At 45.6% G+C, this 23,624-nt stretch overlaps 1 protein-coding gene across 1 annotated transcript in view; it reads left to right on the forward strand.

Annotated features, from left to right (window-relative positions):
* The window catches only part of ASCC3 (activating signal cointegrator 1 complex subunit 3), a 2,002,173-nt gene that overhangs the window by 1,312,520 nt on the left and 666,029 nt on the right, over window positions 1–23,624 (forward strand). Inside the window, exon 15 of the mRNA XM_078648375.1 lies at window positions 11,767–11,958. Coding sequence (XP_078504501.1) covers window positions 11,767–11,958 — 192 coding nt within the window. The remainder of the gene's footprint in view (window positions 1–11,766; window positions 11,959–23,624) is intronic.

Below are 23,624 nucleotides of genomic sequence, written 5' to 3' on the forward strand. Positions count from 1 at the left end.
GGTTCGCCTTTTTTCTGGCTTTCACTATTTTTAAATTTTGTTATTAGTTTCTTTAGAAAAACCTTGAGGTTGTAAGCAAATTACTCCTTGCAGAATTCTGTCTACATTTCTGGTTTCACCCATGGGTTTTGCACCTGTTTCCCTGACTTACTTGATGGAAGGTGGAAATCACAAATGTAGAAGATACAGGCTATTAAAAAAATTTTCCCCTCTGTATCTGTTTCTGAAAGCTGAGAAGAGGACGATCATAGCGCACCAAACATTTTCTTCATCCAATTAAATAAAAACCCATAATTTTTCCACCCTAATACAATAGGACTCATGTTGACTTGCTAGGAGACCTAATTTGCGGACATATAAAAATGGCTACGTTAGAGATGAGTGTTTGAGATGCTTCACGCTACTTAGGCTGCGCTGAAGGACGACTTATTTGACGTTAACGCTTAATTCCCTACATTGCTGACACACGCTTTCCCTTATCGAATCTCTGCAGACCAGCCGATTATAAAACCTAATGAAATAAGACAAATGGAATCACGCCCAGTCTGCTCTTCACGCGTCACGTGGTGTTAGCGTTGTGTTTGTGCCTTACAAGACGGGAATGCAGCTAGTAAATTATAAAAAATAAATAAAAGCAAGTAAAAATCTAAAATATAGGGCGATTTCCTTCTGCAGTGTGTAGGTGAAGTAATACATCAAAGTTACCACGCTTTGGGTAAACATAAGAATAACGTGCATCTCCGCGTGCCTGATGTTTGCAGTTAAAGGGATGGCCACTTAATATCCCTCTTACACTGTGCGAGACGGCTTCAATTTTACAGTGTTGTTGTCATTTAAAGCGCAGTTCGAACAGGTGGCCGCGGCGAAAAGAGGCCGGCTTGTTTCCTGTGAGTGAAATACCCAGACTTGAGCAGGGAAGGTGTTTCAATCGGTGGCGCAAAGCAAGTGAAAGTGAAGGAAAAGGTCAGCCATTGCAATCGCTTCAACAAAGCCCCTGGGTTGTGCCAAAAAAAATCAATTGTAATCAGGGCATTTGTATCTGTCCGTGTTTACCAACCAATAAGCCCCTAGGCACTCACAAGCAAGTCAGGCAGACTGCAAACCAAACGCAGGTGCTTTGAGAGGTCTGGAACGCAACATAATTTAATCTAAAAGTAACTCGTCATGAACTACATCAAACTTGTTTTTTTCATGGAATCATATGGATTCCTTTGAGAAAAAAATGATATAACCCTTACCATAAAACGTTACAGATTTCTTCAGATATATATCATGAGATTTTGAAATCTGCGTAGTGGTCACGCCATCCACGGACCCCTGTGTCCTATTATCGATGCGAATTGCCCTGTTTCTTCTTCCCTTTCCTTTCTTTTCTTGATTGAAAATGTCCAAAAGCGAATGAAAAAGATATGTTGGTCAGTTTAAAACTTTCAAGGCTATTGTAACTTGCTGATCAGGATGTCTTGCTGCTTTTGCTTGAGTTATTGCAGCGACTTCGCAGCCTCCCTTATACAGATTTAATTGGGGTGCAAAAAAAGATAAAACTGGTCGACAGTAATTTATTGATTTAGTGTAAAAGAACAGCATACTGCTGCACAATGGCACTGGTGTTTTTCCTACGGAGATTTATCTGCTTTCTTTGTGGCGGGTGGCTTAATTACCTTGACACCGTTAGATCAAATGCACTGTCACAGTAATGTTGTTTATGATGCCTTGAATGACATTGCTTTTACTCTATTGGCCCCAGAACTGGCCATTGAGAATGAGAATCGGAGAATTTCCTAGAATGTAGCCACTGTGGGGAAGATGCAATTCCCATGCACGATGAGAGATGGTCCCATCAGAGGATCTGTACCTTTGGCAATCTAGCTTTTCCATCTATGCCTCTAGTTGTAAATACATGTCATTTCTTAGCAAATCCAAAAGTATCCGGACAATTTGTTCTTTCCTGTCTGGTCCAGTTCTCTCTTAGCGAATTAACCGGGTGACACTTGTCTATTCTGAGTTACCCTCTCAAGCCACTGTGGTAGCTGTACAATTTTTAACTTGTTTAACATTTACAATAGTGATAAATGGTCACAGTGCTCTTTCTTGATTGGCCGTAATGATCTGAGTCCAGCCATATATTAATTTCGATTGGCCCAAAACCTCCTTCATTAAAGCAAAACATCAAAAAAAGTAGTAAGAATTTGTTTTCGGCTATAGACATCCTCTGGACATTGGCAGACACCGACCACTTCATGCAAACCAGATGGGGCAAGAGGAAAATGGGTTAGTTAGACAGAAAAAGAGGAGCAGATGTGAAGGTTTCCTCTCAACGAAAGTAAACCTTCTAAAATGACAAATTGTAGACAGTTGACAACGCTGCATTACCAAATAATATTAACTCAGAATAATGGAAGATCAATAAAAGAAATGGCAAACACAAATAATTGTTAAAATCATGTTCCAAAATAATGCCACCCTATTGTATATGAACAAATTGAACATAATGCCTGCAAATCTTTTCTCTTGACGTCCTATCCTCAGGTCTGGAAGAAATTCAGTTTTTGATGTAGTCTCTTCAGTTCCTTCGAATTTTTTCATTTTAGTTACTCCTCCATAGTTGTGTTCAAGGTTAAGTTGCATTCTCTAGTTGGAGATCTGGCAGAATTCATTCTAAGTCCGTATAGCCTTTGGATTCTACTATCTAAATAAATGTCTTTCTGATTGCTCAGAGATATTTTCTCCACTGATATTTTCATCGGCTCCCAATGCTCTATTGTCCTCTACAACCTTTTGCTACAATTTTGATTGTAGTGAAGTTCGCATTTGCCCTTCGTTCTTGATCATTTCCTCATTAGTCTGAATCAAGTTATTGCATCTTCTGTGCACTGTCCAGGTCATTCTTACCAACAGTGCACTTAGGAGCTTACTTCATTTTTTGTTTCTTCTCTGGCTTATCAGATGACAGTTGACATTGTGTTTTGCCTGCTGTTAGAAATTGGGTTGTAGGTTGGCTGGGGTATGAGGCCTAGTCAAACAGCAACCACAATCCTAGTCAGGGTAAGAAGCAGACAAACTCTAAATTAACCTGAGCTCACCCTCTGGTAGCTTGGCACAGAGAAGTCAGGCTTAACTTAGAGGCAATGTGTAAAGAATGTGTGCAACACTTCAAACAGTAAAACAGTGACAACACCACACAAAAAGATTCCACACCAGGTGAGAAAAATAGAACTTAATATAATAAATTAAACAGAACCAAAACAAATACAAATCCAATGAGTAGGACTTGAGATATGATTTTTTAAATAACAAACTGTAAAATAGCACTTAAAGCAATAAGCGCTTACTTGGGATATCTGGCTGCGCTGGACTGGGAAATAGTCAAAAGTTCAGGATGACGGCAATGGAACACGGGCCGGATACAGGAACTCACTTGGGCCCTCTAAACAAAAGTACCTTGACTTCAAAGAAAAAGAGGGGTGCAGCCAAAGCAATGCGTCTGCATCAAACCTCGCAATGGCGGTGATGCGCTGGTCTTGGTCTGCGCTACAGCAGCGATTCCGATGAATGCTGGGGCTGCGATGTGGAGTTCTTGGGCTCATCGTCGAGGCTGTCGTGGACAGAGATGCGAAGACTTGGGGTAGAGCATTGCACAGTGCTAGTTCTGAAGGTGATGCTTTGAGTCGACTCACACAGCAGAGGGGGTAAGCTAGTTCTGGTCTTGCAACAGGGGGCAATGCTACAGTTTTGAGCCACACAACGGCACCAATGCACTGGTTCCCTAGAGGATGCATGGATTTGTTGAAACAAACACCTTAAGCCTCACTTCCAAGGGTCCTGGACTGGGGTGGCACCACTTAGTAAGGCAGACTCACAGATGGCAGAGTCCAGGTGCAGCAGCAGAAGAGTTGGAAGTCTTTTATGCCCCCAGACTTCAGATCAGTAGGCAAGCCAGCAAGCCCTTGGAGTCTGTCTCAAGTGATGCAGTTCCAGTCCTTCTCATCCAGGCAGGGGAACAGCAGGGCACCTGAGGAAGGCAGGAATCAAGCAAAGCAGCAATCCAGCAGAGTGGCAGTCCTTTAGCATAACTGCTGTACTTCTTCCTGAGTCTTTATAGGTCCAGAAGTGTACTTAAGTGGTGGTGTCCGAGTTCTAGTACTTACACGCAGTTGTGCCTTTGAAGTGGGGAAGACCTTAAAGAGATGCCTTTGAAGTGCACATTGTTCCTCCCTTCCTGTTCCGGATGCACTACAGGGGGTATGCATCCCTTTGAGTGGGGACAGGACATAGCCTATTCAGATGTAAGTGAGGCTGGGCTGGGTCCAGCTCTTCTCTCCCAGGATGGTCCATCAAGTCACACCTAAGCTCCCATTGTCTGGGGGGAATACACAACGCCCAGCTGTCACCCTCCCCAGACGTGTATCAGAGCAGCAGGCACCAAATGGCTAAAGTAAGAAAATGCCAACTTTCTAAAAGTGGCAGTTTCAGAATTGCAATTTAAAATCTGACTTCACCATAAGTTATGATTTTAAATTGTGATTCCAAAAACAAAAAACTTGAAAAGTCTAGCTCCCCGCAATTGGGAATTATGCTTATAATGTGTAATAAGGTCATCACAATGTTATCCTATGGGAGAGATAGGCCTTGCAGTAGTGAAAAACGAATTTGAGGGTTTTTCACTGACAGGACATGTAAAACTTAAAAGTACATGTCTTGCCCTTTAAATACATTGCACCCTGCCCTCTAGGATGTCCAGGGTATACCATAGGAGTGACATATATGTATTAAAAGGGAGGGTTTGAGCCTGGCAAAAGGTTTATTTTGCCAGGTCGAAATGGCAGTGTAAACTGCTCACACAGGCTCTGCAATGGCAGGCCTGACACATGGTTAAAGGGCTACTTAAGAGACATTTTAAGGCGTGGGTAAAGTGGGCTCTTGCCCAGGGTCCTAACCTTTTAGGGGGGCCCTGATAAAGCCAGCTTTAGTCTGCAGAGATTCTTGCCCTGATAACCTTGAATAATTCTTAAACAGATTGTTTTATATACTGTTTTCCTTTCATTTATATTCAGTTTGGGTGATGTTACAGAGTCTATTACAGACATTTTGCGGAGAAATGTGTTTATGTATGCAACATCCATAAAAAGGTTAATTTTAGTTCAAAACAGGACCTCACGTAGGAGAAATGGGAGGGTGTCAGAGTTTTGCAGTAATATTAGCGAGCGGCTGCTGTTATAATATTGAAAACACATCACTGTCCATGAATATTAGATGTGAACACATTTAGAATTTTGAGGAGTGTGCCTGTGCCATGTAAGAGACCTGGACAAAGAGGGCATGAAAGAGATGAAATTGGATCATAAAATCAATGCTGGTCCGTACAGAGGGCCCCCAAATTCCTTAAGATGTCCCTGTACTTAAGTGGGTGGCATAATCAGTTCTGCAGGCCCACTAGTAGCTTTTGATTTACAGGCTGTGGGCACATGTAGAGCCCTTTAGTAGGGACTTGTAGGTAAAATGAATATAAAAAGAACAGATGATGGATGTAATGCTGGCTGATAAGGGGTGACACCCCAAAACCAGTCCTAGGATGCTTGTTTCCGGTCCAGGGAGTGGCTGGTCTGGTAGTTCGGGCTGGACTGCTACCATGAGAAGCAGAGACAAAACTTATTTGCATATGGTTGGGTCTAAACGGGGGTGGCATGATGAGCAAAAGAACGATGGATTCAACCGAGATCTCTTGATTGGGGGTGAGTGGTTGAAAAGTTTCAGCACAATATCTATCATCTTGTTGTGTTTGGTAGTTAAATATGCCATTCGGGGAGAAACCAATATTACCATGTTTTAGGAAGAGAGTACATGCACTTTAGCAGTGGTTAGCAGTGGTAAAGTGCTCAGAGACCTAAGGCCAGCAAAAACAAAGTCAGAAAAAGTCAAGGAGGAAGGCAAAATCTTTGGGGGTGACAGCAGGAAGGACCATTTCCAACATTTGCTCACTACAAAACCTATTGTTCTCTCTTCTCTTGTTTGTAGCTCCTTGTCTCGTCTCTTAGAGGAATCTTCCAACCTAAAATGTCCCCACAGCTTCCTAGTGATACAGGAGATGATTCTCAATTTCTCCCTTAACTTTACATTCCTTTGCACTGTGACACACACTGGAGAACAATCTGCCACATAAAATGTGGTGGCACTGCTCTCTTTTAGTCAGGATTTTCTAATAAGGTTGTCCAAAACAAAATCTATATCTCCATCCCCACCAAACAAAAGGCGGAAAGTTCAGTTTATTTTGACAAAACCTTCACTATCTCCCAGTTCTGCCTTCTTACTCCAAGCTTTTGTATGAGACTGGGCTTTCATGAAACCACTGTACATTAAGAGTCCTTTTTTGGTACATCTGTGAGACAATATGTTGGTATTCAGTTAGTAATATCTACACTGGTTGGGAATATAGCTTCTTTTATGGGGTTCCCCACCCTCAAAAGAAACCTTCTGCATGAAGCTGTAATGTCTGCCCTTTAATCATTTGTCTCACTGCTTATTTATTGGTGACTTATTTTTACATCTTTTTCGTGTTTTTTCTTCTATCCGTCACATATCTCCTGGAGAGCTTTATTATGTAATTTAATCAGTGATATAGAGCCAGGTGTACAGATTCTGCAAAGAATCAAATGTGTTATATAGAAACAAATGATTTATTGTTTAGCTGTGGGCTGGGGAGGGCTGCCACATATGATGCTTCCTGTTTCCAACATGATGGAAAGGGCCCATTTCAAGTGAATCTTTAGATCATCTTTAGAACAAGATAGTTGTTTGGTCCTATTGTCGTCCACAATAACATCACCCATAAGTTTTTGTTTCACAGGTGTATTTAAATAATTTAAACGCGACTTTTCGTGATGTTGGACATGGATAGTATTATCTCACTAATGATGATTTCGTTATGCTTTGTTATGTTTTCACAAAGAGGTAATGTAATGTGGTCACAATTGCATCACAAAAAAAACTCCCATGCTGACAAAACACTTTTATTGAGAGAGGTGGCTAGTTCATTCATACATCTTGTGGCCTGGTATTTAAGGAGCTTACACTTTCTACTCAAACTGTGTTCATAGTTCTTCTCCCGGGTAATAGTTATAGAATACCCCAATCGAGTGATATTCTTCAATATCACATTTAACAGTTACATTAAGAGAAATTACATCTCTATGATGGGGTGAATAAATAGCTCTTTTTATTAAGGCATTTCTGAAGGCATTGACAGCATAGCTATTCCAGCATTGCTAGATTGATGACCTGACCCCCAGATGCCACATACGTACAGGTCACATAAATAAAATTGCCATACTATACTGTACACATTTGTGGGCTTCATTGCAAACCATATTTCAATATTTAGTCCACGTTGGTACCCACTTTTTCTCAGTTTAAATGTTCAATACTTTAAAAACATCATTTTCAAGTTTTACTGGTTTGCTTCATCTGCAGGGACTTACTGTAAAATATTTCACGGAAACGATTCGTTTGGTATAGGACTATTCGTTATAGGATGCATTTGAGTAGAGGTGTGACATTGTTACTTTATTCTGGTGATATCGAAGAGATACATATCAATTACAAATGCAGAAATCTTTGGTGTTCTTTTTGTTACTTTGGTATATTTTCCATGGGCTTGAGTTTGTAAGAATTATCTAACAGTGCTGTTATGTTTACCCACTTCATCAACCCCACTAGATGCAGTTCCACATGTTGTACCGTATGTGGGTTTGAACACCGTTTTTTTATTGGATTATCATTGTGTGATTCTCGGAGAAGGGGCTGGGGACTTTTGACACTGTTTTTGTTTGACTTTGAGACTTATGGACCTGCAATTTTCTCTGTGATATTGATCATTTTTGTAGATGTAAGGAGAACTAAAACTCAATAAAGAACAATTTTGAAATATGTGGTGCTGTCTGTTGAGCAAACCATCGATTTGGCATGTACATTTGTTCAGCACAGTAACCTCTGATCCTACTGTAATCAAAATCTAATGCTAATCAAATATTTAAGTGATTTCGTCGGGCACTGACTGTTCCATTACAATAATATTTGCCACCTGCCTTTCCATCCCCCTGTTTACAAAATGAGACCAATCTGGGTAGTACTATAATCTTGAATATTATGCTCCAGTGTTTGACTCTGAGGGATCGTGCTTTATACCTTTAACTACTAAACTGTAAATATACCACTTTTGACTACATTGAATGCCTGAACCAATGGAGACAAACTATTAAATGACAATAGAACGTTAGTCGGCAAGCTCCTCTCTGTTGGGTAGGTACTGTTCTGGCTCCAATGCCTTCGTGTCTGGTGATTCCTTTTTTATTACCAGCCCCTTCCTGTCAGGTGGTTCCCTTTCTTCCATTCTGTGGAAGAGGTGTGATGCAGCGGCCAGGGCGTCTGACTCCGGAGCACGGGGGCTCACGGTTCGATCCCCGGCAGCAGGTCAGCTCAGCACCATTTGACTCTAGGCAATAGCTTGCTTAATCTTCCCAACTGCATTTTTTTTTTACCCTCTGATCAGAGTTCTAGCGTGTCACAACTCCTCAGGCTTTCTCAGGCTGTTGTATTCTTTGCTCCTTCTTCAGTCTTGCCAGCGTCTCCTATGCTCCAGTTCTGTCACATCCAGCTCCTCTCTAGTAATGCCAGCTCCAGTTTTGTCCCAGTCCTGATCCGAACTAAAACCCAGAACGTAAGCAATTGAAGAACTTCCACAGCAATGTTTTTTTTAAAAATATTTTTTATTGGCATTTCAATTAAATTACTGCGACACAGAATACATAACTGTGATATGTAGCGGAAGGTTACACAGAGCCCTATCCGATCCCAGCAATAATATGAACCTGAATGCCACAGCACTAATTTCGTTTAAAATTAAATGCTGTGCCTTCTATGTAGTAGTGAAGTGAAACCTCTTGCCTGTTTGCTCAGCCAGCCCAATATCTACATCTGATCCACATAATTACTTGAGCTTCTATAAATGAAAGTGTTATGAATTTTCCATTTTGTGCCAATGATATTGGACACGTTTACCTGACCTTTTCTTTTTCCTGCTTGCTAAGCCCATGCTGTGTCATTTGGGAAAAGTTTGTCACAAAAAATGAATTCTAGGCTTTAATCAGGAAAGTTTTTTCCATCTGTAAGTTTGACTTGCGCATGCAAAGAGTCGGAAACGCCACAAAGCTTGTGGCAGAAGCTTTGTTGACTGTGCAGCAAAAGCTTGGAACGAGCTGCCGTTCCACCTGAGAAATGTCACAGAACTTTTGTCCTTTAGGAAGGGCTTAAAAACGTGGTGGTTCTCCCAATAAATTCATTCTTAACAAATCCGCTCTCTCGCCTTCGGCCAGTAGGAGACTTAGATAGCGCCACAACACCTATGGGTAATCGACGCGCTCTAAAAATGTCACTAACATAACATAACACATGATAAAACGGCCACCCACCCCCAACTATTCCTAACTCTATTTTCCTGCTCAAATGTACCTCCTCCATTCCGCAGCACGACGTTGCATTACAAGTAGGACCGTTCTTTATAAAACCACATACATACAATAAAGAGCAGAAACAAAATTCTAGACATTTTTTAAAGTTCTGTCACATAGTATGCAGTTCCTCTACAACATGGCGGCCAGCACTAACAGTGCTTAAATGGGATACTCTTAAATGTAAATGTAAATGTGGGATACTTGTAAAGCGCACTGTTACTCAACCCGAGTGTCCTGGCGCTGTAGACCGCTGGGGAACCCGTCCTGGTTTTCCCTGTGAGATGGTCCCTTTCTGGGTATCTCCAGGGTGAAACCAGGCATCCCCGGCGTCTGTGGGGGGCCGTTGTAGAGATGAGGCAAGCTTAATGCCCAGAGTTACCGAGTGTGTTCCCTGGTTAGAGTAGGCACTGAGGCGAGAATTATCGAGTCAGTTGACCCTGGTCCAAGACCCTGCCGCGTCGGGAATTGAACCCTGGTCCCGGGCCGTTCTCTGCTTACAGATCTGCCGCCTCTAACCAGTGAGCCACACCTCTCCAGGTCTGTACATTCTGAGACATTCTGAGACTGACAGGGAACATACACTTGTTCCTTGGGGCTCTGTGACCCAGGTACACGGCTTTCAAATCGCTGCAGTGAACTGAGTAGACAGACATGTAATTTGAGTTTGTGGCCCCTTGTGGCTCTGGGACCTTTTATACTCGTTGCTGCTCCGGACGCATACACAGATGTGATTACTCATCCCCGCCTGATAGGCAGAGGCTGCGAGCCTTTTTACACCTCCGTGCATGACCCATCTCGGAGTATGGAAAGATGAATTTCTCTCTGGTAAAAACCTGTGGTAATTCTTAGCATTTTATATAGGTGCGCCTCGACTCGAAGGCAGATGGAGACGATGTCGGGGTCTTTTCTCTCTCATGAAACTTACACTTTACTAACCATTGGTTCAGGAAGAAGAACAGTAGTCAGTATACATTGAATCAGAACCATGCCTTTACTCCATGCATTAAAGCATCAACTCATGAGAATGACTTGATTGAGACACTTTTGCTGGAATTGTATTGATAAAGTTGGAGATCTAGAACACCTCTTACTACTTTGCGAGTTTGTTGTACCCTTTTGGGACCAAATATTCGCCTTCCTCTCCAAACTCTTCCACTTCTCTCCCACCAGGGAGCTCTCCACCTTGGTATTTGGGTCCCTAAGAGCCGTTTCTCTCACAGATAATGATAAGGCCCTCCTAGATCTACTCCTCACTGCCGCCGTGAAGACCTTTCTTAGCAATTAGAAGGACACTCGAAAAGCCTCTTTTAAATGTTGGGTGAATTCTATTACTAACTTGAGAAGTGCTGATAATATTTCCATTCAAAACACTCCTTGGCGCCTCCCCCACAGACAAATGTGGGCCACTCTCGACAACTACTTCAGTGTACATAAGCCTCCTTGAATTCTACACCCACCACGCAGCTTCTTGCTGTCAAGTCCCCCTGGACCCCCTACTCACCTTATCTCATCACGCCCCAATCCTCTCCTGGTGCTAGTCCCCCGAGCCCAACAGCTCCCATGCACATGCTTATTTATCAGGCCACTGTACTTATATGATGTTGCTTACACAATGTATGCGGCTGTAACATGCATTCTCCTACAGCCCACTGGACTTAGGGGATGATGCCTATACATATATTGGTCTGATCTGCTTATCCATTACTCTCATATTGATCTTCTGATGTCTTCCCCACCCATCCACCTACTGTCTGTATTTCCTTTCTTTGCAAGCAAACCGCCAATAATATTGTTATCATTTATTAATTGATTTTGAACACTGTATTTAATTTGTTGTTTTACTTCTCTTATGCTATGTTTTGAAACAACCAATAAAAACTTTTGAACTTTAAAAAAAAAAGTATTCCATGGTCAGTATCAGTGGAAACAGATCAGAACCGTGCAAATGCGTGTCCATAAAGGGGATGTGAATAATGTGGAAAGTAGAAAGAGCTCAGCTGTGCTGCTTCTGCAGGGTGATTCAGGGAACTACGACATACTGTCTGTACTGGGAACACATATGTGTATGTGTTGTTTCTGCCATCGCAGCGTCCACATTGTTAAAGAACATTTCACTTTATGCGTTTTAGATTATGCTCTGCCATGCACAGCATTGTTTTCGGTCTTGTGTGTGTTTTCTCATTATTTTTGTTCTATTGTAAAAAAAACATCTTTGTCTTAATATTTTGTTTCCCTTAATGTGCGGTGTTATCTTTTACAGGTGCAAAAATCTCGCAATAAGCAACTACGAGAACTCTTCCCAGATGGATTTAGTATTCACCATGCAGGAATGTTGCGACAAGATCGAAATTTGGTGGAGAGCCTTTTTTCTCATGGACATGTCAAAGTCCTGGTCTGCACAGCTACCCTCGCCTGGGGTGTCAATCTTCCTGCGCATGCGGTTATTATAAAGGTAAAAGATTTTTGGGCCTTGCCTACCAGACAGCGCAAGCTATCTGTAGGTGAAAAGACATATTGTAAGCTACTAGCGGGCTTGGAGCTTGCCAGTTGCTTCCCATTGTGTTGCATTTATTGTCCTCTCATTTGCTTGATTTTTATTTTTCAGTGTGGGCTTTCTGTCCTATTCTTGTGTTTGTCCTTCCCCTGGAGCATCGACACATTACTTGGGTCCTTTCCACCACTCACTTTTTTCGTTTTGGTTAAGCACTCCACGAGAGTGCATGTGTTTTCGCCGCGCTCCGTACTGCTCTCTGTCACCCGTATGCTTTTCCTTTGCCTCTTGTGTTGTGCTTGCTGTCTTGTGCTTTTCTCACTGCATTGCTTTCTCGCCCATTTACTTTCCCGATCAGCTCCCTGTTAATTTCTCTAGCCAGTGTGTTTTTCTCCCCCCTGCGCTCCATTTTCCTCTCTATGTTGCTTCCCCGGGACCTCTGTATTGCTTCTTCCACCTGCACCATCCATGTTGCTTCACCTCCCTATTGCCTCCTTCCCCACCCATGCCTTCCATCGTGCCACCCCCACCTGCGCCTCAAAAAAAGAAAAATAAACTTTTCTATTCCTTAAAAAAAAAAATGTATTTACCAATCCAGTTTGAATCGGTAAATAGAAATAGAAATGAAAGCACTAGTGTCATTTTGTAAGGGGGCACATGCATGTTACGCGTGCCTACAAAATACTGTGGGCAGAAACATCATATTTCCTTTTTTTTGTTTAATCTTTGGCCATGCTTCACAGCATTGTGGATGATGTACAACTTCGATTAAAAAACATTAGCAAACGCAAACCACAATTTCCAGCTCTGTAGGTGTTGAAACTGCCTAAGCGCCCTAGTGGAACATTTAATAGTGAGTTATGTCTGGAATGTCCAGAAATATGATGATTCTCTTCTGATTCCCTCACATAACACATTATCATTGTGGAAGATCCGTTATTATTCCCTTAGGTCACCTCAGAACAAGGATACCAGATTTGTTCACATATTTCATTAGTAGGGTGTCTTGAAACATATTTATAATTATAGATTTTTGAGCCGTGGAAAACTATCCCCTGACCAGTGCATAATGAAGGCAGAGGCACACCAGCAGCCCCAAAACTTCCTATGGCATACCCCAGGATAAATACTAGCCAAGTTTTCAGTCAGCAACACTATGTTATGTTCACCTAAATAAAGCGGATACACAGCAATGCGATTCCTCCTAGCAGGTGCAGGAAAGTTAGACTGTATTAATACCCAGATAAATAGATGCAACATAAATAGCTACGGTGAACAAAGTTAACAATGAAATCAGATCAACTCTGCACAACGGCAGAAAGAAACAGATATGGATGGTAAACAGGTGAAACTGTGCCAAGTCCCCTCTAGAATTCAAATACATGGTTACACTTTGAGGGCAACCAGTTGTTTGCGAGCATTGCTACTGCCACCGCGTCACCTGGGGAGGCCATCTTGGTGCACAGCATTAGGTGAAGTACGTGAAGGTTGGCTGAGGCCCGGACACGCACATTAAGCCTGGGCTGCAGTCCAGAGTAGAAGGAGAGGGCCCAAAGTAGCACCTAGAGGCTGAAGGTTGCTGAGCACCTGTAAACCCAGAAAGGCATTTGTTCTTAGCAGACCAAAACGACGATCATGCATCTACCCAGCGTGGTATAGCAGCAGGTTCGCCATCTTAATACTAAGAGGCTAGTTGCTGCTTTAATCCAAAAGCACACCGATGCTGTGGGAGCAGCACGGGCAGCGAGCAGCAAAGAACATGAGTGTAATGCTGGGCTAATGTGGTTGTTCTGTAGAAAGGGGCAAAACGCAGTAGAGCACACATAGGGTTGCCACCTTTCCAAAGAAAAATACCAGCCATTTGTTCATGTTTTTAGAGCCTGCAAGTCCTAGATGTGATACTTAAACAGATTTTAACGCAGCGGTGGCTGGAATTGCTTGCGGGTGGTGCGGGGGCACACATATTTAAATGAAAATAAATAAACTTACCATTGCGTTGGGTCCCTTGTCCCCGCTCCTGCTCTTCTTCGTCTCAGACGGAAGCACAGCCAGGCCCCACTGACCAATAGGCACCCAGGCTCCCTTGACCAATCACAACTTTGCAATGCAGCGCCCACTCACCCACCCGCAAATCAGCAGGAAGGATAACATGATAATAACTATAAGTTATTATAATGTTATGCTTCTTCGCACTGCTTAAAAGCAGTGGGGCGATGCTCCTCCACCATAGCAGAGGAGCCGCCACTGCGTTCACATAAAATCATCCCTATTGATTTGTACATGGCTTTGTGGTCTTTGTTTACTTCAACTATCAGTGAAGGATCATTAAAGCAGCTTTAGAGCATGTTTTAACGTGCTTTCTTCTTACATTTCGATTTGAAAAATGTACTGATAAGGGAGAGAAATATCAGCTTTTGGTGATTTTCATATTTGTTATACTAGCAGGTCCATTAAAATGTCAGTCATGCTGGCCAGGTGGCAACCCTAACAGCAATAAGGCCACACAAACGAAATAAGAGAAACCCAAAACGACTCGGAGAAAGATGAGATTAAACAAGAGAGCTTGCAGAAGAGTTATCCAGCCACTCTCTTCGTTTTGTCAACAATGCTCTGCTTGGAGGAGGAGCTTGGCGGGCATCCGAGATGGCCGCATGAGCACAGCGCTCTCCGGACCCCCGCCACTCCCGGCATGATATCCTGAACATATCCTGACTTTTCACGAGGATTTGTGTAGAGGACGCTGGGCTGATCGTCCTAGAACTTTCGGAATTTGATTCTGACCCGGGGTGCCGGAGTTACGGTGATTCAAACTTTTGGGATCCGCCCTTGAGGTACGCCCGGGACTGGGTGAGGCTCTGTGGCCGTCTTGGAGTTGAACAACAGCGGCAGGGGGATTAGACTTGCGGGTCCCCCTCTTAAGTTTCGGTTTCGATTCTTCCTCAGACTGAGACATCTGGCAGGGGAGTCTGGCCTGGGCTGGGTCCGGGGCACGAGACGGCTGTCGGGCCTTTGGCTGGCTTATTCTCCTATCTGATTGGCGCTATCCTGGTGGTACCCTTTTGGCGGCTCTTTGATCCCGAAGCCTTATTTTCCTGTGCCCATTCCATCGAGCCTGGTGAATCTCTTTGTGACGCAGTTTCCAACATGGCGGGCAGAGGGGACCGAGAGACACGGAAGACCAAGACACCCCTGCGCGGGGGCCCGGTCCAGTCTAACGTTATGGACCGTTACACCCACTCGAAGGGGTCCCCCGGAGCCGCCCTGCCCGGTCCAAGTGCTGCTGACCACATCGTGGACGCATCAACGGAGCCGTCCTTGCAGGACATCATGGGCGCCATTTCTGGCATGAGGGAGACGATAGGCCAACAATACGAGGCCTTGGCCCACAAAATCGACACAGTGGCCATTGATGTGAACTTGATTCGAGCCGACCTATCGAAAACCAATGAGAAGGTGAAATCATTGGATCTCAAGTCTTCCAGCCTCACGACGGACGTCTCGGAGATACAGACGGAGATTGGTAATCTCCGTAGGGTGAACGATTTCATGACCCGGCGCCTGGAGGACTTTGAGAACAGGGCACGTCGCTGTAATGTGCGCGTGGTTGGCGTTCCGGAGAATCCAGAACCTCACTCTGTTGATCTCCTGGTTGAGGACCTGATCCAAAACTATCTCTCTCCGTCTGGACTGAGTACATTTTTCGCAGTAGAGCGTGCCCATCGAGTTCCGGGGGGCCAGGGTAAGCCAGGTGCCCCGCCGCGGCCTATTGTTGCGAAACTCTTCCATTATAGAGATCGGGACGCTATCCTGCAAGCATCACGTGTGAAGGGCCCGGTGGCCTTTGAGAACGCCACAGTGAACTTTTATCCGGACTTTTCTCAACAGGTCCAGAAACAGCGTATGGGCTTCCGTGGTGTCAAGAAGCGTCTTCGGGACATGGAGTTGCGCTACGCTATGCTGTTTCCGACCAGGCTGCGAGTGGAGTACAATGACCGAACCTTTTTCTTTGATCGGCCAGATTCTGTGAACGACTGGCTTGACTCTCTGCCTGGCCGACCTCCTGCGACTGAGTCCGACGCCCACCCGGGTGGTGCTGAGGGTGGTGTGGAGAGCTGAACAATTCGTCTACGCCTGGGCCCTCGTATAGAGTAAACTCTTCCGGGATTCTATGCCTAAGTGCCTCTACTGTTTGTGTGTTTTCCTCGTCATCTGTCTTGATCGGGGTGGCGGGTGGGCCAGAGCCTTTCCTCCTCCGGGGTCTTTTTGTAGAATGGGGGTTCTTGGGCGACAGGCACACTGCATGTTGGGGTGGCTTTTTAGCATTTTGCAGGGGTGCAGGGTGGGGGGTGTTTTCTTGATTGTTGGGGGGTGGGTGGTTGGGAAGTTCGATGTTTGTGTGTTATGTTCTCAAGGCGACTTTATCTTGCTACTGATGGTTTTCGTGTCATGCTCATGGAGGAGGGGTTTTGGCGTTGCTGTGTGGGATGGGGGTAGCGGGTTGAGGTTTGTTTTGTGGAATGTTAATGGTCTGGGGGATCGTATTAAGCGGAGTGTGGTATTGAAATGTTTACGACGTTTATCTCCAGATATTGTTTTCCTGCAGGAGACTCATTTGGTGGGCAATACTTGCCGTGCGATGAATAGGTGGGGATATCGCCTTGCCGCACATTCGGGGTTTACCACGGGTTCCAGGGGGGTGGGTATCCTTGTTCGGGCTTCCCTCCCCCTAGCTATTGATGATGTGATCCTTGATGATCGGGGGCGATATGCTGTCCTCGTGGGTCGTTATGAGGGTCGTACCCTCTCCTTATTTGCTGTTTATGTCCCCCCCGGCCTGCAGACTTCTACCTTTTCCGATTTGGGCCGTGTTTTGTTGGACCTCCCTAATAGTACTCTCTTCATTGCAGGTGACTTTAATTCTGTGTTCTCCGGTCTACACGATCGCCACCCCCCTAGGGACACTCCTTCGGCCCAACAGTGGCTGGGTGGGTTTCTGGACACGTTTGGTTTGGTGGACTGCTGGAGGCTTATGCATCCTACTCAGCTTCAATACACTTTCCACTCTGGGGCCCATGGGAGTTTGTCTAGACTGGATTATTTCCTGATGCCTGCTGCCCAGTCGCCGGCGGTGCGTGAGATTAGACACCTCCCCCGGGGCATTTCCGATCACTCTCCGCTCTGGCTCTGTTTTGAGATGGGGGTGGAGACGGCGGGCCGGGTAGCTCCTATCAACCCATGGTACCTTACCTCCCCCGAGACCCGCAACCTTTTGACTAAGTCTTTGGACGCCTATTTTTTGGACAACGAGGGATCCGTTTCCTCTGCGATATCCCTGTGGGAGGCCTTTAAGACAGTGATTCGTGGACATGCCCTTTCCCTTATTGTTGAATCCAAGAGGGCGAGGGATCGGGAGGTGGAGGACCTCGAGAGGGAGATCGCTGAAAGGGAGGCTGCCTTAGAGTCGGAAGTCACATCTGATAAACTCCATGCCCTGGGTCTGAAACAATTTGCTTATAAGTCTTTGGTCACGGATGCGGCCAAACAGATGTTCCGGGAGCAACAGGGCCGTCTGTATGATGTGGGGGACAAGGTGGGCAAATTATTGGCGTGGTTGGATAAGAAGGAGAGGGCGAATCGTGTGGTGCCCGTGATTCAATCATCGAATGGTGTGAGAGTGACGGACCCGATTGGAATAGTTGCATGTTTTGCTGAGTATTTTCGTGTGGTTTATACCCCTGTGTCTGGACGGGATGTTGCTGACTCTCGCCTTCTGTTGCGCGATATAGCTTTGCCCAGTGTCTCCGATTTAGACTGTAAATCGTTGGAGTCCCCTTTTACTACTGACGAGATAGCTACTGCCATTCGCTCCCTCCGTTCGGGCAAAGCCTTGGGCCCGAACGGGTTGCCAATTGAACTGTACAAGCTACGTCCTGATAAGGTGGCGCCCTATCTTCGCGACATGTTTTTGGAGTCCCGGGAACGGGGTGTTCTCCCGTATGATCAGCGTCTGGCCACGATAGTCGTAATTCCCAAGGATGGTAAACCGCGGGACCTTTGTTCGTCTTATAGGCCCATTTCCTTGTTAAACGTTGAGCCCAAGGTCCTGGCTAAGCTCCTGTCGACCCGCCTCTTGACGGTCATTAGTGACTTGGTTCATCCGGATCAATCCGGATTTATCCCACATCGCAACACGGCTCTTAACCTATGTCGTCTCCACGGTGCTGTTGCGAGGGCGGGGCTTCTGACGGAACCGGCCATTTTGGCCTCGTTGGATGCCTCGATGGCTTTTGACACAGTGGAGTGGCCCTATCTTTGGGCTGCTCTTGAAAAATTTGGTTTTGGTCCTGAGTTTATCGGTTGGGTGAAGTTGTTATACGCTGAACCCTTAGCGCAGGTAGTGGTGAACGGTAGAGTTTCTGTCCCCTTCTGCCTTGGTAGGGGGACCCGTCAGGGTTGCCCCTTGTCTCCGTTGCTTTTTGCGCTCGCCCTGGAACCGTTAGCTGCGTGGCTTCGATGGGAGCCTTCACTCAAGGGGATCCGTTGGTCACCGGACTTTGAGGACCGCGTCTCACTTTACGCGGATGACATTCTTTTGTATCTTACTTCCCCGCGTAAATCTCTAAATGTTTTATTTGATGTTCTTACCTCGTTTGGAGCTAACTCGGGCCTAGTTATTAATTGGGCCAAGTCCTGCGTGTATGTTCTTTCGGGTGTTTTGCCCCCCTTGCCGGACAGATTTCCTATCCAGGTGGTCCAGTCTGGCTTCCGATATTTGGGGATCTTTATTACGCGGGACTCCTCACTCCGATTCGAGCGCAATCTCCTTCCCCCGCTTCTTAGACTGCGACTAGATGTGGCCCGTTGGCGTACGCTGCCCCTGTCTCCTCTGGGCAGGGCGGCCCTTTTTAAAATGATGTCCTTGCCGCGGTTCCTCTACGCACTTCAGAATTCTTATGACGACGTTTCCGCTACCTACTTCCGAGAGATCGAGAGTCTTCAAAGACAACTGATCTGGGACGGGCGTCCACGTATTGCCCTTGCGAAACTCACCATCCCTTGGTATGACGGGGGCATGGCGCTCCCCAACATCAAGAGATATTACTGGGCTGCCCAGCTGTCTGCCATCAACCACGCGATGTATTCACCGGGTCGGGATCCGGCCTTTGAGATGGATAGACTCCAGCTGCCGGGAGGGGACTTTAATAGAGCGCTTTATTCTAGATCGGCCGGGCGCCATCTTGTGGGCCCGTCCAGGATCGCAGTCACTGTGTGGCGCGCCGCGCATGTGAGTTTGGGCTGGGAGAATCGACTGACACTGGCGACGCCGCTTTATGCCTCTGAACGTTTGGGGTGTCTCTGGTCTACTAAGGGATTCGACCGCTGGGATATGATTGGGATATGTAAGGTGGGTGATGTCTGTGCGAAAGGTAGCGTGAAGTCATTCCAGACCCTTAAGGCAGAATACGACTTGAGTGATAGAGAGTTTTTTCGGTATCTGCAGGTCCGGCATGCCCTGGCCTCAGTTCTAACTCCTGGTGTGACCCTGCCTGAGTCTTCCCCCCTTGAAGATCGTATACTAGATGGACACCTGCCTGATAGTACTATCTCCCTTATTTATAAAAAATTGATTCATAGTCGCGCCGACCTGTTGGTCCGCCTTAGGGAGCTGTGGGTCGGTGACGGATTGGAATTGGATGACGAGGATTGGCAGTCAGCACTCTCTTCTCCTAAGGAGGTAGCCATTCCCGCCCGTCTTCATTTGGTGCAACTTAAGATCCTCCACCGCGTGTACCTAACTGGCCCGCGCCTGGTTGTAATGGGTTTTTCCCCAGATGGCTTATGTAAGCGTGGCTGTGGGATGAGTGCTACATTTATGCATATACTTTGGGAATGCCCGTTGGTAGCGGCCTACTGGATTGATGTACTTGATGTGATGACTGTCGTGACTGGTGTTGCCCTGCGGCCCGACGCTGCCTGTTGAACGTGTGGGAACCCACCGATTATTCTGTGGCCCAGACCAGATGGGCAACCTTGGGGTACATGGTCGCGAAGCGGGACATTGCACAACTCTGGGGCGCATCCAGACCTCCGGACGTTTCGGTGTGGGAGGATAACATGGACTGGTCCATGTTTCGAGAGAAGACCGTCTATGTGGCTAGGGGCAGACCCAGGGCGTGGACTAAAATTTGGGGTCAGTGGAATGCATATCGTGGAGACATTTGTACCCCTCCCTTGGTTGACACATCCGATGTTACCCTGTCTCCCTAGGCTGACGTTCCCGAAATCTTTCATTCTCTTTTTAAGATTTTCCTGTCCTCCCTGCTGCTCCCCCCCCCCCCACCGGCCTTGCAGAGTCTCATTGATTTACCTTTATCTTCCTGATTAGTGTACTTCCCCTCTATCATTTGGGCTGACGTGCTTGTTACATTCGCCTTGTTTTGGTTTGTTATTTTAATGTTTAAGACAAAAACTGTTGTGTCCTGTCACATGCTTGGTGCAATATTTAATCTGTGATTTGGGCCTGGCCACGGAGATTAATGTTTACTGCATGATACGTGCTTTGCGAATTAGCGGCCAGCCCGTGTGGTTGTAGGCCCATCTCTGTACTTTTTATCTGATTGCTCAATAAAAGTTTTTAACCCAAAAAAAAAAAAAAAAACAATGCTCTGCTTACATTCCAATTCTGTGTTTTACCCTCTGTCTATTCAGCAGCTTTCCTCTCAGCTTTACCCAGGTGCTGGTGGTGCCCCTTTTCCCACAGTCATTTGCTCACTAAATTTTGGGGAAATTAAATCCTGGATCTCCTTTATGAGTACCTCTCCTCCCTACTTAGACTTCTCCCCCTTTCCAAATTCACCCCCCTTCTTTTTCTCTTGCCACATCACTCTCCCCCCTCCCCCTCTCTTCTCCCCGCAATACCTCCTTTGAACCCTCCTTGACATACTGTTAAATTTACTATTTCCTAGTAATCATCCTGGTTCCGGCAACTTGCTTCTCTTTCTCCGTCTATATGTACCACTAATCAATATGTTCCATAAACTACCCCCTGTTTTGGTTCAACTGCCATGATTGTTTTTATTATGTACTTTCATTGCTGATGTAAAGCGCTCTGATACCCTCGGGTGGAGCTAGCACTATATAAAACCTTAAAAAAAATAAAAATAAACCAACCCCACTTCCCCTTTGAGCACCTTTTTGATATATACTGTTAGCCTGTTACGTTGCCTTTTTACTTCAGTTGAGCGCCGGATGTACGACGTTACGACGCGTTCCATTACAATGCGTGCTTTCACAACGCGTCTCTTACAACGCAAGTCGTTACCACGACTTGCGTTGGGGGCGCGGATTGAGAATAGTATAATTTACTATTCTAACACCAGTCCCCGTGGACACTAGGGAAGGTGTTGGAATAGTAAATATACTATTCTTAATCCTCTAGCGCCCTCCAGCGCAAGTCGTGGTTACGACTTGCGTTGTAACAGATACGTTGTGAAAGCCTTGCGGAGTAAAATCCGCGTTGTAAAGGATGTTCCCCGTTGAGCGTCCTCAGTGTGGTCTTTACCTGGTTACCAATCAGGAATTGTTAAGTCTCTACTTGGGCTCTCCACCGCCTTCCTTACTGCTGCTGGAGCAAGGGGATTGCTCTATCCGTGGCGCTACACAAACATCATGTGCCACTCCATCTCCTCTACTACACAGTACACTGTGACTGCCACCATGCCATTTTGTCTAGGCGGCTGTGTGCAGGGCAGAGACAAATGATTCGCCTGAGCCAATCAACTGTGGCAAGTGTCAGGAAAAATGATAGAAGGCGCTGGATTCAGGTGAGGTTGGGTCCAACGCACGTTGTTTATCAGTGATGCCTTTGCCGGATCCTCGTGGTCCAGAGAGGCAGGATTTCTTACTTTTTAACACCTTCGCTGCGGCGGCTATTCCGCCGCAGCGCCAACGGTCGCAGGGGGGCGCCCGGCTCACCTGCGCGGGTGACAGAACCGTTCCATCACAGCTCGCGGGTGAGCTGTGCTTGTGACGGAACGGTTCCGTCACGGCCCCGCCCGCTTAATGAAACGCGCAGCGCAGGCGCGGCGAGCGGGCCGTGACGGAACCGTTCCGTCATGAGCACAGCCCACCCGAGGGGCGTGACGGAACGGTTCCGTCAATAGCGTGGAAAGAGTTAAGGGCACTTAAGTCGCACTGCACCAGGGCAAACTGAAAACAAAGTATAATTTTACCCTTGTTTTACTCTGGGATGTTCAAGTAGCCCAGGCTAGGCCTGTGGCAACCAGCTGGGACACAAGCCAACAAGCGTGCTGTCTGTTTTTATTCATAATTGCAGCGCCTCACTGCAAATTGCAGCAGCTGCAGTTATGCGTGACTAATGCATTTTAGTGCAGTGATGCGGACACCATCACAAAATGTGTTTCTCTAAACCCTGATGTGTAGTACTTGGCAGGGCTGAGATTTAAAAAAACAGGCTTTGGTAGTGTTGGGTCCCAAGTCATATAAGAATCAATGTGAATGCCTAGATATCAAATACATTTTGCCGGGAAAAAGGAATGACGTATGCTGGCCGGCAAATGAACCAACCAGCCTGATTTTTGGCGAAGTTAACAAAACCTTAGTCATGATGGGGTTCAATTTAGATAATCTTAGGATAATTTGTGGGCATATACCAATGGATAGCTGCTAGACTCTCGGTTAATGGAGAGGTAGGTTATGAATCAGTACCCTGATTGAGAGACACTCCAAACCTAGGGGGGCATCATCCATATACATTAAAACGTTGTTCCTAACTTATTGCGTTGTTAGTCGCATCAGAGGACAAGTATAGAAATTAAAAAGAAAAGCGGTAGTGATAAAACCCTGGGGGACGCCACACTGTATGTCCTTTGGAGCTGATAAAAACGGTGACAATGACATTATTTGTTAACTGTTGGGTAGGAATGAAACCAACCGGGACATGGCTAAAACATTAATGCCTATATCTGACAGTCTTCTTAGTAGAATGACATGGTCTATGGCTTGGGTACTTACAAACATTTTCTCGGGGGCTAAAAAGTTCAGTGTGTGGAGTACCCAAGGGACACACTTATGCTGGTGCATGCCGAGGGAGATTGGGTGAAGTGGGGGATTATGGGGACAGAAGAAAAAACACACAACTTTTCAGAAGATTAGTGGAAAAAAGTCTCCCAAATACACATTTTTGCACATTTTGCAGTAGCCTATCTCATACTATGTGCAGCCCATACACCTTTTAAGGTTTTGTGTGTAATACATTTTTAAACAAATGACATATTTTCAATGTGCTTACTGTCATAGGATGGGGCCCCAATACCACTATATATATATATATATATATATATATATTTCCACACACTCCAGGTTCGTGTTCCCTTTAAGAAAAACCAGAGTCGGGAGCCCAATTGTAGAACGGTGTTGTCAGAGTTTATTTTCTGTCTGTCAAATAAACTCTGACAACACCGTTCTACAATTGGGCTCCGACTCTGGTTTTTCTTAAAAGGAACACGAACCTGGAGTGTGTGGAATTATAGGGGCTGGCGAACCCTGTCGTGAGCCCGCCATTCAAGCCCTGATCTTTGGACTGGGTAAGAGTGGTCTGCTTAATT

This window comes from Lissotriton helveticus, chromosome 6, assembly GCF_964261635.1.
Source record: "Lissotriton helveticus chromosome 6, aLisHel1.1, whole genome shotgun sequence".
NCBI lineage: Eukaryota > Metazoa > Chordata > Amphibia > Caudata > Salamandridae > Lissotriton > Lissotriton helveticus.